Genomic DNA, 15,272 nt, shown 5'->3' with positions numbered 1-15,272 from the left:
CAGTGAAGAGTGGAGTGGAAATGGAAATGAGAGAGAAGTGGACATAAGTCCTCCAGTCTTACCTAGAGAGCAGCAGCAACGTTGAATGGTGTCAACCTGATTCACCATGCTGTGTTACGAGCACAGTAAGCAAAATATTCCATTCCCAAGGGCTGTATTTCCAAGATGTGCTTTGATGAGGTCTATGCCTATTGTATTTATTAACAATCTCCTATATATATGTTATTCTGGAAAACGTCTGCTCAGTGAGTGCCTTTGAAAACCCAATTTCATAAGACCAGACATCTACAACCATTTGATCTTGGACAAACCTGACAAAAACAAGCAATGGGGAAAGGATTTCCTATTTAATAAATGGTGCTGGGAAAACTGGCTAGTCATATGCAGAAAACTGAAACTGGACCCCTTCCTTTTACCTTATACAAAAATTAACTCAAGATGGATTAAAGACTTAAATGTAAAAAGCAAAACCATAAACATCCTAGAAGAAAGCCTAGGCAGTACCTTTCAGGACATAGGCATGGGCAAAGACTTCATGACAAAACCACCAAAAGCAATTGCTACAAAAGCCAAAATTGACAAATGGGATTTAATTAAACTAAAGAGCTTCTGTGCAGCAAAAGAAACTATCATCAGAGTAGCAGGCAGCGTACAGAATGGGAGAAAAGTTTTGCAATCTACCCATCTGACAAAGGTCTAATATCCAGAATCTAAAAAGAACTTAAATTTATAAGAAAAAAAAAAAACCATCAAAAAGTGGGCAAAGGATAAGAAGAGACACTTCTCAAAAGAAGGCATTTATGCAGCCAACAAACATATGAAAAAAAGCTCAATACCATTGATCATTAGAGAAATGCAAATCAAAACCACAATGAGATACCATCTTACACCAGTCAGAATGGCAATTATTAAAAAGTCAGGAGACAATAGATGCTGGTGAGGCTGTAGAGAAATAGGAACGCTTTTACACTGTTGGTGGGAGTGTAAATGAGTTCAACCATTGTGGAAGACAGTGTGGCAATTCCTTAAGGATCTACAACCACAAATACCATTTGACCCAGAAATCTCATTACGGGGTATATACCCCAAGGAATATAAATCATTCCACTGTAAAGACGCACACGTGTATTTATTGTAGCACTATTTACAATAGCAAAGACATGAAACCAACCGAAAGCCCATCAATGATAGACTGGATAAAGAAAATGTGGTACATATACACCATAGAATACTATGCAACTATAAAAATGAATGAGATCATGTCCTTTGCAGGGACATGGATAAAGCTGGAAGCCATCATCCTCAGGAAACTAACACAGGAACAGAAAACCAGACACCACATGTTCTCACTCATAAGTGGGAGTTGAACAATGAGAACACATGGACACAAGGAGGGGAACAACACACACCGGGGCCAGTCATGGGGTTGGGGGCAAGGGGAGGGAGAGCATTAGGACAAATGAGCTAATGCACGTGGAGCTTAAAACCTAGATGGCGGGTTGTTAGGTGCAGCAAACCACCATGGTGCACATATACCTTTGTAACAAACTTGCACATTCTGCACTTGTATCCTGGAACTTAAAGTAAAATTTAAAAAAGAAAAAAAAAAAACTAATTTCACAGAAATGTTGGCTTTCCAAGATGGCCCCTGAGCACAGAACAGAAACACACACACACACATTGATATGTGTGTGTGTGACTATTGATATATATATATATATATATATATATATATATATATATATATATGTAAAATCAAATATTTATTTGAGATATATATATATATCTCAAGTAAATCAAAGTATTAGTCAAAAAAATTCCCACCATCATAGCTTTACCAGTTGGGTGCTCTTGAGGAAAAGAAAAGTTAAGTCCAAGTGAGTTCAGACTGAGCCCTTTGGTCTGAAGTCCAGTGTGGAAGACGAGAGGTCATGGAGGATGGATCAGAGGAAGTGCAGTCCCACTTTCTCTCCATAACATTTTGCATTTTTTCTCCACTGTAGCCTTTGTGTAGGTCCTTGTCTGTGTTTATCCATGATTCTTCCTCGCTATAACTCCTAGTCTGGTTTATGTTTTTCTAGCTGCTAATATGTTGTGTATGATATACAGTTTTGTCATTTACACCTTTTGTAAATCACCTCTAATGTCTTGTTTAGAAGTGCATACACAGAAGGATAAAATATGTTATGATCCATTCTTTCTCCTCCCCTTTGCTTTTCATACTGTCTCCCTCTCTCCTGCCCATCCCCCTTCCTTCTATTCTTCCATTTTGCCAAAAAGTGTCTAAATATTCAGCCAGTAATGCTACACAAGCATACAGCAGATGCCTGGCTTTTTATAGCTTACATTCTCCTTGGGCTAGAAGAAAAATATTTGAAATAACTAGAAAAACTAACAGAGTAGAGAATTACCAGAAAATTTATACATGTCTGTGTACCTATGTGCATATATATGAATCATCTCTCTCTCTCTCTCTCTCTCACACACACACACACACACACAGAGTGAATAGGCAATGTACAGAATGGGAGTACAGAAATTTTCTCCAATTCTCTCTCTCTCTTTCTGTGTCTCTCTCTCTCACACACACACAGAGTAAAATTTCTCCAAATGAATATATTTATAGAGAGTCTCTGAGTCTGAGGGAAGCTTCATATTTAAGATAGTGTGATATTCTCTTCAAAGGGCCCATTACTCACACTGCACATGGATTATAAACCATTGAAATGAAATCTCAAAAAAACGCTTTATCCATCAAGTAAATCATGATCAAAAGAAAAATGTCACTGGTGTATATTTTTGAGGTTTCTGCTGTTTTTAATTCTTAGTGGCAATTCAGGTCATACAAACAGAAGATTCTTTGGCAAGTCGGAACAAGGTCTGTGGTCATTTTTGATTCTCTAAAAGTGTCTCCTTGTCTGATTCCTCTTAAATATATGAAGAAAACAGAAGAAAAATTTTCTCTTCTATGAAGGAATGGAACACTCTCATCCAATACCCAGTTTATTACAAAGGTCACTATTGCAAGAAAATAAACCAGCGAAGTCTTCAAATATACCCACAGAACAGCTTGCCAGGCCTCTGGATTTTCTGTATCATTGAAAGGAAGGACTAGTTAGGACAGCCAACTCACAAGAAAATCCATTAAGATCTTCCTGGACCAAAAAAAAAAAAAAAAAAGAAAAATGTTATTGAGAAAGCCCTAGTGCGATAGGAAGGAGGGGAACCTGCACTAACTCTGGGACATTTGCGGCATCAGTTCCCCTCTCTGAGCCTCTGTCTTAATATGTACTACACGAAAGTCATTAAACCTAAAGCTACAGTTCTTTGATTCCACAAAAAAATGGTGCAGAAAGTGCATGTATAAAAAAAAAATAGAAGGCAGGAGGTGATAAAATGCACAGTGTGCTGAGCGTGATGCTGGGTTTACATGATCTCATGGCATACTCACAGTCGGCCTCAACATCACCCCCTGTTTAAAGATGGGGCAACTGATGACCTGCCTCGGGTCCTACAGTTAGGTGCAGCTTAGTCCGCTACTGTGATAACTTGAACTCCACCATCCAAGACTTAAGCCTTGTGCTTTGCCTTCTGTCCTTCAGGGGCCTCTCCATTCACTGCCCACTTGGCTTCACTTTTGATAGAGGAAAAGAGAAACTCCTGGAGACAATTGTAAAATATTGGAAACTCCAAGAGTTTATGGGAAAAAAAAAAAAAAAAAAAAAAAAAAAAAAACAAAAAAAAAAACAACCTTCTGTAAGAAATTCCCCAGTGTAATGATAAGAAGAACATCAGACAAATTCCAATAGAAAAGCATCGTGCAATATACCTGACTGGTACTCCTCAAAACTGTCAAGGCTATCGAAAACAAAGTCTGAGAAATTATCACCACCAAGAAGAGCCAAAGGAGACGTGACAATGAATGTTATGAAGTATTCTGGATAGCATCCTGAAAAAGACAAAGAATGTTAAGTAAAAATGAAAAAATCTGAATAAAGACTATGGACTTTAGTTAATAATAATGTATCAATATTGGTTCATTAGTTGTAACACATGTACCACACTAATGAAAAATATTAATAAATAGGGGAAACTATGCAGAGGATATGTAGCAATTCTCTGTACTATCTGCTCAATTTTTCTGCACATCTGAAACTATTCTAAAAAGTAAAATCTATTAGAGAAAAACTTTTTTTTGTTACCCAACAAGAAAGAACATTTGTCACCGTTGGACAAAAACTATGCTTTTAAACTTATGATAATAACACTATAGGATATTCTCATGGTAATATTGTAAGATAAGACATCTGGCAGTGTTAAATGCCTCTAGGAACTTTGAAAATTATGATACTGTATGCAGAGAAGCTTTCCATGATCCTCAAATTAGACCAGGGTTGCCAAACTACTTATGGCCCACAGGCCAAACCTGGCCCAACACCTGTTTTAGTAAATAAAGTTTTATTGGAACACAGCCAGTGCTCATTCACATTTATGTATTGACTATGACTGCTTTTGCACTATGACAGCAAAATGGAATAGTGGCACCGAGACCAGATGGCCCACAGAGCCTAAAAAATATTTACTATCTGGCCAACCGCCTGGTTTAGGCTATTTGAATTACAAAATAGGTTTTGAGGCAAGGAGGCTCAGCTAGGAGGCCTGATTCACCTGGGGTAGAATCAAATTTTGGAACCCAGCAGATCAAGTAGCAGGAGAGATATTAGGCAGGGCTTGAGTAAAATAGATTAGCCAACTCCCGAGATGGCCACCTGGTTAAGGTTATCAGGCACTTTTCTATTTGCTGGAGGGCTGTCTTTGGCCCCAGGGATATATCAGTTTGTTTGAAACCTTCCCTGCCAAACCCCCACCTTAGGGACTTTATCTTGACCTGTTTACCCTCCTCTTCTTTTGGTGTTCCTGACTTTGGCCTGAAAATAGTCAGGACTTAGTTGTGTTTTAATGTGCCGGGCACTATGCACATTCATCTCTCTCCCTTATGAAGCAGAGCTATGTTAGTCTCTTAGAAGATGCAGAAACTGAGACTGATTTTAGTGAAATAACTTGCTCAAGAAGGTCACTTAACTCGTCAATGTGGAGCCATGAATCCAGACTTCAAAGCATAACCTTAACCTCCCTATACCATCCCCACTGTCAGTGCTAGAACCGGCTTGCGCTAGCTGGTGAGAACCAATTGCTGAATTTTTAGAAATTTTGTGAGTCCGTTGTTAAATATATAGGCATTCTTAAAAATTGTATAAACTTACAATGAAATAAATTATATAAAAACAAAGATAATACAAACTCAAAACTTTTCCTTCCTAGTTATTTTACTATGTTTTACTATTATGTATTCTCTTGAGGTTATTTACATCTATAAATCTGTATGGTGAAAATACTAGATAATACTGTGCTACTACACATCTCTGCCAAGCTGTACATTTGGTGATGTCATTCTGGTTATTTGAAATTGGCCATAGTGGGAGTATTCATCCCGCAGAGATGAGTAAACACTATAGATTGGCGCTTTCCTCTTTTTTCCTGGAAAGCCAGCTGTTCTACATTTACCAGCATACCACTGCTTACTTTGCATTCCAATTTTGATCTCCGGTATTCTAGATGACAGTCACATTTGTTTCTGCTTCACTTCCTATCTTAACCTTTGAACTCTACCTCTTCCAGTTAACTCTACAATAGCAACCTGCAGAGAGGGCCTAAGCTCCTTTTGTTGTTGTTTTTTGTTTGTTTTTTCTGACAATGGATAGAAATATCTTAGTGTAATTCACCTGCTGATAAAATATGTACCACTTTTTGAGGAGGAAGTGCAGCCATTTTATAATTTGCTTTTGAATGTGGAAACAGGTTAGAGGATAGCTAGAAATCCCTAAAAATCCTAGAGTTGTGTTATCTTTATAAATATAGGGCAAACTCCTATTTGTTCGAAGTTTTAAGTGAGATTTTTCTACTTAAATAAATTTTTGGCTGGCTAATGATTGCTGTATGTATGAATATGTTATCAATGTGGAAAAGTCAAATTTTTACAGCAAAGTTTAGTTAACACAAAGGGCCATATACATAATTTGATTGTCAGCAGTTCAGTCATAGGCCCCATAATAAAGTGCCTCAAACACATCCTTTTTAACATCCATTGATGTAGTCTCCAATTTATTAACAGTTTTGTTCTTATAAACAGTTTTGTTCCAAATGGTTCTATGCTGATTGTTCAAAATTCATTATATATGCTTCATATGATATAATTTCACATGAGTTAGGTTTCCAGATTAGTCCAGAAAAGTTTTTAAAGCAATAACTTAATTGTAATAGGGCTCTATAATAAAACTATTATGTATAACAGCAATATTCCATTGTGGAAATGCATCTAGATTTCTAACTCAAGATGCCAGCTTCCCTTAATTATATTCCACCTAGCAGTGGTGAGGGGAACCTAGATATCCTGCACTGGTGGGAGAGGAAGATTGTTCTGAACACCATGACCACTAGAGAGAGAGCTGCCACATCTAGTCACTAGATGTATGATTAGAAAGAATGAACATAGGTTGTGAAAGCCCATTTTGTTGCCACAAGGAGTTTGCTGGTATTTGAACCTTAGATAAATAGGAATTTGCTGTATTATTATTTTTAACCCTAATTCTACATATCACATTTATTAAGTTAGACCATATCTTATAGTTAGTGCTTCTCAAAGTATGGCTGAAAGACTGGCCTCTGTCTGCAAACTTTTTGTTACCTGACATTCACAAAGTGTTGAGAAACTTTTGTAACAATTGAAAGGGTGTTTTTACAACTGTTGAACCTAATTCTAAAAGGTGAAAGCTGATGTCTTATTCATTTAATTTTTCTACTAGTTTTTTTTTTATTCATTTCTGTTACATTTTACAAAAGTATTGGTTTAGATAGATTGGAAATTTGAAAAGCAAGTTTTTTTTAGAAGCATCACTGTAATACATGGAGAGCTGGGTTGCAGTGGTATAGAAACTTGTGTAAGCCTTAGCAAATAACATAATCTCTTGGTTTTATTTAATAAATTGAAACTGACTCTGCATAGCTAAGTCAGAGATGCAAGAAATGTAAAATTTGTATTTTCTTTAATAACAAGAGGGTAGGGAATTCAGTCTCTGTTATTATTGCCCACCCTTGCCACACCCCACTACATCCAGGGAGGCTTATACATGGGGCTCAGAAAATGAGGACACAGTAGCTACCCACAGCCTCATTGCCTGAGCCATCAGTGGAGCCAACTCCAGGGCTCCCTGTGGCTAAGGCTGGGGCTTCTGGTGCCCAGTCCTTCTGTGTCCCATGCCTCCATCTCTGGATGATGTCTTGTTACCTTGGGCTGTGGGCTGCTGCCTCTGAGGCAACCCAGGTACCAGCTGTCTCTCACTCTCTCAGTTCCATCTCTTCAGGGAGCCCTGGCTATGGAAAACCAAAGCTGGAAAGAAAAGTATTTCCAGGCTACTTTTATTAATGGGGTCCCCATTACAAACTTCCCTGGAGGCGAGGGGGCACAAAATGGCCTAGGGTAACATTGTAGGAAAAGGGGCAGGGGGAGGGCCAATAGAAGAAAAGCACACATTGCTATCAATACATTTACCCTTGCGAAATGAGGGCACTGAGCCCTTTGTGACAGTGTTATTTGAGGATGGAGTGAGTTACTGTACTGAAAATGCAAGGTAGAGTGCTCAGCACACAGTAGGTCCATGGGATTTGAAGTCCCTTGCCCTCCTCGAGGCGAGACGCTTGCCTGATTTTCAGGCCAGAAGCCTGCAGTTCTGCTTGTCCTTGCCTGCGAGCTCATTTGTGTCACACTTGCCATTGTGTTTGGATGACTTCCTCCAGCTGCAGCTTCCCCTTCTCCTTTTATGAGATGGACTCTAAGCCAAGGGTACTTCATCTGGCGTCCATGGAACCCAGACTTCATTTCCATGGATGACCTCAGAGAGTTTCAGTTTGTTTGGAAGTCTTATATTTTATCTGTATTCTTTTATTTGCTTGCCCTTAAATTGTTAACAAATATATATTTTTTCCTAGGAAAAGTATCAGATATACTCATCTGTTGTTTCTTAACAGATGTTAATTTAGTAGGTGTGGGGATGGGGCCTGAGATTCTGCATTTCTGACAGGCTCCCAGGTGATTCCTGTTTGGCTGATGTGATGATCTCATTACATGAGCAAGGCCAAAGAGGCCTTCTGAATTTGTGTGTTTGCCTCCCATTGCCTATTAGCCCATGAGCTACCATTTTCTTTTTGCGAGATACTCAGTCATCAGAAGCAGCATCTGAAATCCTTATGATTACATGTTTCCATGCCATAGCCCCTTGATCTCCCAGTGTCTTGACCTCTGCGTGCGCATCATCCTAGTTCAGCATGGGTGGAAGCATAAGTAATTGCACACCAGGGGCTATTACCATCCCGTTCACCTCCAGCTATGGAGCGCCTAGTGCTTACAGATGGGTGGCCAGTCTAACTTCAAAATTCCATTGTGAAGACCTACTTTTTACTCTAGAACTACTCCCAGTATCAGTGATTTTCTCAAGAGGACAGAGCCTGGGGCAAGGACTAAAGTGATGGCTGTTTGAGAACACAAACCCAGGGAAGGGAGGGTGGGGACAAAGGGCAGCAACCAAGGGAATATATGAGGTCATGCAGAGTGGTGCTGCCTGCATCTGGGAGTGCCTCTTTCCAGGAGCCATGAAGATGGTGAGCAGGTGCAGCTACGCAGCACACAGCCTTTTTTTGGAGTCCTGCAAAAGAGAACTAATCATCTAGCATATTCCTGGTTGGTGGGGGCCCAGGGAGAATTCTCTGCTCAACTTCGGCTTCTTTTCTTCTCCTATGATACACTTGCTGGGCAGGATGCCAGAGTCCACCACCATTGTTCTTTCCAAGCTGGAAGTGGCAGACACTCTGGGTGTGCAGTTGGACAGTCTGGCTACAGGAGGCATCCAAAGAAAGGGGGTGGCCCCAGGCACGGTGGCTCACGCCTGTAATCTCACTTTGGGAGGCTGAGGCAAGCGGATCATCTGAGGTTGGAAGTTCGAGACCAACCTGACCAACATGGAGAAACCCCATCTCTACTAAAAGTACAAAATTAGCCAGGCATGGTGGCACATGCCTGTAATCCCAGCTACTCAGGAGGCTGAGGCAGGATAATCGCTTGAACCCGGGAGATGGAGGTTGCGGTGAGCCGAGTTCATGCCATTGCACTCCAGCCTGGGCAACAAGAGTGAAACTGCACCTCAAAAAAAGAAAGAAAGAAAGAAAGAAAGGTGGGTGGCATTCCCAGGGCAAGTGGCTGGCCAGCCCCTGCTGTGGGTGTGAAGTCTGAGGAGGTGCATGCAATCTGTGCCCGCTATAGCACCTGAGGGTTAGAGCACCAGGGCAGGGCACCTTGCCATCTCTGTATGCAGGACAAGGCAAAGAGAAGAGAGGAGATTACATTCATTGTTGGTAATCTATAGCAACTGGCTTTTCCTTTTGAGCCCACAGGATAGATAACTAGGAAGTCTTCTATTTCTGTTTTGTCAAAATACTGAGTCAGCTGGAATGAAAGGGACACTAATTTATCAGTGGAGACCTGCCTCCCCCCAAGCATGTGGCAGCTGTTTTAACTGCTCATCAAACTCGCTCTCATCTGTTGGCTCATCTCACCTCCCTCCTGGAATTGTCTTGTGTGTGAAAGCAGCTGCATGAGTACAGCATTCCTGGCCTCCCCTACCTCCCTCTGTCTCCGGGATGGAGAAGTGACTTTTCTGCCTTTTTTTTTTTTCTAGGGTTCTGTTCAGCAGGGAGCACATCCCTTCTTTCTGCGCTTCCCTGTCATTAGTCTTCCAGGTCTCCCCCCAGCCCCTACCACCACCACGTATATCCTTTGCCTTTTTACTCAGTTGGATGAGTGTAAAGAAGGAGAGGAAAGGAACTGGCTTTTGGGGCCTCTCCAAAGGTGTCAGCCCCACCATGTGACCCGACTGGAGCTCTGTGACATTGGCAAGTTACTGAATCTCATTGAGACCTCAGTTTTCTTATAAAATGAGAATAATAGTAATAGTATCTATTTCATGGTGTAGTGTGTAGGAATTAAATGAGATAATATGGGCAGGATTTCTAGCCCTTAGAAAGTACTCAATAATGATAGTTCTGGTTACTGTGATCTACAGGCTTTGGAGAGATTAAAAATAAGCCTGGTTCTCCTTCTGGATAAGGCCCTTGTCATTTTCGGGTATGACTGGGCAAGTTCCATTGCATTGATGGATAATTCTAATGTTTTCTATTCAGGGAATGTTGGAGGATAGCTCTAATTCTTATTTTATGAGTGTGGAAATGCATTTCTGTCATTTCCCTTAGCACTGATTTCTGTTTCAGAGTTGATGCAGAGGCGTGGATAGTAAGGTGTGTTTTCCTTGAAACCTGGGATCTTGCCACTTCCGTCTCATTTGAATGATGTGGTTTTGAAATCAGTGCTGCTGATACCCTCTCTTTCCTCAGAATGTTGTGAGCTTCATAAACCCCCTCATGCATAAAACCAAACTTGAGGGCTGAGGCTTTGGACTCTGTGTGTGAGAAGCCTCAGAAAAAGAAATCACACTTCATTAACAAGAAGAATGGCTTTGGAAAAAAGCATGTACAGTATACAACATGTTAGTACATTTCCAGGAAATGATGGCAAATCAGTCAAATCGAGTTGCAGATGTACTCAGGAAATTCTCTCATGATTGTGAGTTTCCCATACAAGATTTTGGTGGATAAAGTCAAATGAGTTATACCCAGTACTTCAAAAGCACAACAGCGCCAGCTCATCCTCAAGTCACCTTTGGATTGAAACCTTCCACAACGCAGTTCATGACTTTGCTGTTGAATTATGAAGTGTTTGTGTCTGTGCTGTAAGGTGTTGGGATTCAGGAATAGAATCAAATTCCAGAGAAATGCCACCACAACCACCATACCAGAATACCAGCAACCTTTCTCTTTGCTCAGGGAAGCCTTCTTTTCCTCATGGTTCATGTGCTTTGCTTCTTTTATAGTTTCTGATGCTCTGGTATTAAAGGGAATTCCTGCTGAGGGGCCTTTATATTCTGGATATCACGTATGCTATAGGTTTTGTCCTTTCTGACTTTAAAAAGGATAAATTTAAAGACAATACTGTTGCTGCTGTTGCCAAGTCATAATCAGTATAATATGTCTTTAGGGGCAGTAACTCATTCCCAGTATTCTCACCAAAAAGAAACATTTAAGGTTATTCTTTTCAGGCTACTCCTGAAGATTGTTGTCACGTCATTTATTATCTTTATGATCAGTGTGTTCCTAAGCTATGCTTGCTGTATAGAGAGGCAGATTTTCTTACACATTGCTTAAAATACTGTTTGTATTTTTCCACTAGGTGGTTGTACCACAATCCCAGAGTCAGACCTCGAAGAAAGATCGGTAGAACAAGACTCTACAGAACTGTTTACCAACCACAGACAGCTCACTGCAGAGACACCCAGGCCTGGTAAGAGAATGGGTGGGCTTCACAAGCACTAAGTCAGAAGCAGTGACAATCTGGTCAGTTTTTGTCATACCAGAGAGTGTTCCACAAAGCTGCTTGTTTTCCAATTTCTTCATTCTTCCCCTTAGCACTGGTGCAGCTGAATTTGATCTTTTGTGTATTCCTGTCATTATTCAGACCTTTTCTCTCTCTTTCTCTCTTACTTTCTTTTTTTCCAGAAGTTTCACCCCTCCAAGGAGTCTCGGAATAATCCAAGTAGAGTTGTTTGGTTGAGAGGAACATGTCCGTCTCAAGGCCGAACCCATGTGAACCTCATGCCAAGCACAGATATAGGGCTGGCTCAGGTGCTTCCTAAAGCTTACCTTCCTGGAGATGACACTGCATAGAGAAGGGGGTTGGGACTTTCTACTTCACTAAGAGGACTTGTAACACCATGGGGGATGTCAGCTGAAATTTGTCTTGTTTTGCCAGGAAAGGAAGTAGTTGCCTTTGGTCATCCGTGTGCTAACAGTCACAGAATACAGTGAGATGACATAGTTTTGGGATAGATTTTATAATGCAAAGATTCAGACCCAAAATAATTTGATACCCCATTTTTTCACAGAATTCTTGTATAGTAAATGTATCAAGTTTAATAAAGCATCTCATTGTCAAACAATAACTTGGATTTTATTTATAATTAGAGGGATTTATGAGTGATTGCTCTGCATTATTTCTTCAAAGGAAAAGAATTCAACACTTTGCTACTCCCTGGCAAGACTTGAATGTGATTATTTTATAAATAAAAGAACCACTATGAAACTTACATATGATTTGTTCTATTAAGCTAAACATGGAAGAAGGTAAGTTTTCTAGTATTGTATGAAAATGTTTAAATATTTTCAGGAAGCTAGTACATTAACATCTCCTTTTCATTACCCCATTGGGTGACACCAATCCAGGTTATTAAAGGATTCACACTTTATTACAGTTAAAATTTAAGGTTTTTTTGTGTAAGAAATGAAAGAAACTTTGCCAGTTTCAAGTTCGAATTACAGTTGTGAGACTGACTTATTTAAATAAAAATATGCCTTTGCCAGTTTTGGAATGCCTCTCACTGCAAAGGGGAAAGTTGTTCATGGTTTTTCTGTGTGTGAAATGTCAAAAAAAAATCTGCAGAGGATGTATTATTATTTGTAGCATCCTCTTTTAGGAGATGCAGATAGGATATTATCAAAATAACATCATTATGATCATTTATAGCCATGACATGGGCATAAAATTTTACTGAAATTAGAGTTTTCTCTTTAAGTCCTTTATGTGAAAAAGCAAACAAATCAGTGAAATACAGAAACAATTATAGAGATGGTTCTGAAAGAGCAACAGAAGGCTGTGTGGATTCTATTGGATGCCGTCTTCTCAATGGCCTTGTGATTTATGCAGTGTCGAATTCGCTGGCATTCTTTTTCTGTTTTAGCAGCTGAACTATGGAAGCTATGTGGACATCACATACATTAAGGGTTTTGTTGCTTTGGACTGGAAAAGACGTAACTTATGGTACAGCTCAACTGCCAAGGCCTAATCAGAGTAATATGCCTGTTAGAATAACAACATTCCCCAGTGCTTAATGTCTGGAAATGTGGAGAAAACATTGCAGACACTTTACTTCCCAGGTTTGCCATCATTTCATTTTCATTGTAAACTCAGACCCCAACCCTTCACTTTAAGGCTCATTTTGAATAAATTATCACCTTATCCCTACACCAAGAGCCACATTTGAGGTCCTCTTAGAATAAGTGGACAAGGCATCGTGGACTGTACTTTTAGCCCCATTTTCTGGCCCTTTATTGTATTCTTCTTATTTTTGTCTTTTCATTTTGCTTCAACATTTACTGCATTCTCTCTTGTTGTGTCTCTCTTATATGGCCCTTAAATAATTTCTATAATGGAATGGGGAAATGAATACAGTCACGCTGTTTCCTCTTAAGGTTCTCCTAATCACCTTTCTTGGCAGTCATCTTCCCCTCTTTAGAATCCCTGGAAAACTCTATGCCTCTCTGCATATCTCTCTGTTACTTATTGTATTTCAGAAGTCATGTTTTCCTTTCCTGGTAGGATAGATTTGCAAGCTCCTTGGACATAACTGTTCTTGGATTCTTTTTGCTGCTTTGTAAATATTTGTTATATCAACAGGTCAACTAATCTCCTAAAAGTAGTCAACAAGTCATAGAGAAATGGAGAAGCCAGTGATTTAGAACATTGACTGTGGTCTAACCTTCCTAATTTAGCATTTCAGTTTATGCTGAGAGGAAGTTGATGTGACTCTCCTACTATTTTTTCTTAAATTTGGCTTTAAAGAGAGATTTGAATCTTAAAAATTCAACGCTTAATGGTTTTATTCATGAGTACTTGGGTGACGTTGTTTTAAACACAGGATTCGGGTTTTAAATAAGATGAATAAAAATTCTAATACAACATTAGTTACAAAAATGAACATTTATTTAGAACATTTATTTACATTTGTAAAAAGCTGATAATCACCATAGATATCACAAAATCTATACAACTATAATATTTATATTAACCACTTGATATACCTTTTTAATACTTCCGCATTTTCTTGCACACATTTCTTATTCGCTTCTTTAATTATCAACAATTTATAATTTCATCTCGTATACAGTGAATTAAAAGGTAATTTTTTCTCTGAAATTGTTGATCAGACTTTTGTAAAAAAATTACTGATAGTTTGCAAAAGCTTATTTCAGTTTTACAACTCATCATTTGTAATGTCAGGCAGATTTTCAGGGTTATTATATTATCAGGGCATTTTAATTTCTTCTTATGCAGTGATACATTTTAAATAGCCATGGAATTGACAACTACCTTTTTTTTTTTAAGATAATTTCAACTTTTATTTTAAATTCAGAGGGTACACATGCAAGTTTCTTACCTGGGTATATTGGGTGGTGCTGAGGTTTGGGGTACAATTGATTCCATTACCCAGGTACTAAGCATAGTACCCAAGAGCTATTTTTTAACGCTTGGCCCCTCTCTCCACCTCTTGTAATCCCCATTGTCTATTGTTGTTGTCTTCATGTCCATGAGTACCCATTGTTTAGTTCTCACTTATAAGTGAGAACATGTGGTATTTGGTTTTCTGTTCTGGCATTAATTTGCTTAGGACAGTGGACTCTAGCTGCATTCATGTTGCCGCAAAGAACACGATCTTTTTTATAACTGCATAGTATCCTGTGGTATATATGTACCACATTTTCTTTATTCAGTCCACCATTGATGGGCACCTAGGTTGATTCTGTGTCTTTGCTATTGTGAATAGTGCTGCAATGAACATGTAAGTACCTATGCCTTTTGGTAGAATTATTTATTTTCTTTTGGATATATTCTCAGTAGTGGGATGACTAGGTGGAATGATAGTTCTAAGTTCTTTGAGAAGTCTCCAAACTGCTGTCTACAGTGGCTGAACTAATTTACATTTCCAGCAAAAGTATACAAGCATTTCCTTTTTCCCACAGCCTTGCCAGCTGTTGTTTTTTGAGTTGTTCATAATAGCCATTCTGACTGGTGTGAGATGGTGTCTCATTGTGACTTCAATTTGCATTTCTCTGATGATTATTGATGTTGAACATCTTTTCATGTTTGTTGAATGCTTGTCTGTTCATGTCTTTTGCACATTTTTAAATGGGATTATTTGTTTTTTGCTTGTTTATTTGTTTAGGTTCCTTATAGATTCTGGATATTAGACCTTTGTTGGGTGCATAGTTTTCACATA

General features: G+C 39.1%; 1 protein-coding gene across 15 annotated transcripts in view; it reads left to right on the top strand.

Moving 5' to 3' along the window:
* Positions 1 to 12,305, top strand: part of BBS9 (Bardet-Biedl syndrome 9) — a 557,785-nt gene extending 545,480 nt beyond the window's left edge. For 14 of the 15 annotated variants that reach the window (XM_073008978.1, XM_073008977.1, XM_007981645.3 and 11 more), the window contains 2 exons: positions 11,393 to 11,503; positions 11,719 to 12,305. In XM_073008978.1, the coding sequence (XP_072865079.1) occupies positions 11,393 to 11,503; positions 11,719 to 11,750 (143 nt within the window). In that variant the 3' untranslated portion in view covers positions 11,751 to 12,305. The remainder of the gene's footprint in view (positions 1 to 11,392; positions 11,504 to 11,718) is intronic. The other variant, XM_038004815.2, reaches the window with a different exon arrangement.
* Positions 12,306 to 15,272: the final 2,967 nt, after the last annotated feature.

Source organism: Chlorocebus sabaeus, chromosome 21 (genome assembly GCF_047675955.1).
Source record: "Chlorocebus sabaeus isolate Y175 chromosome 21, mChlSab1.0.hap1, whole genome shotgun sequence".
NCBI lineage: Eukaryota > Metazoa > Chordata > Mammalia > Primates > Cercopithecidae > Chlorocebus > Chlorocebus sabaeus.
Note: the sequence above shows the minus strand (reverse complement) of the source record. Positions and strands in the feature narration are given on the sequence as shown.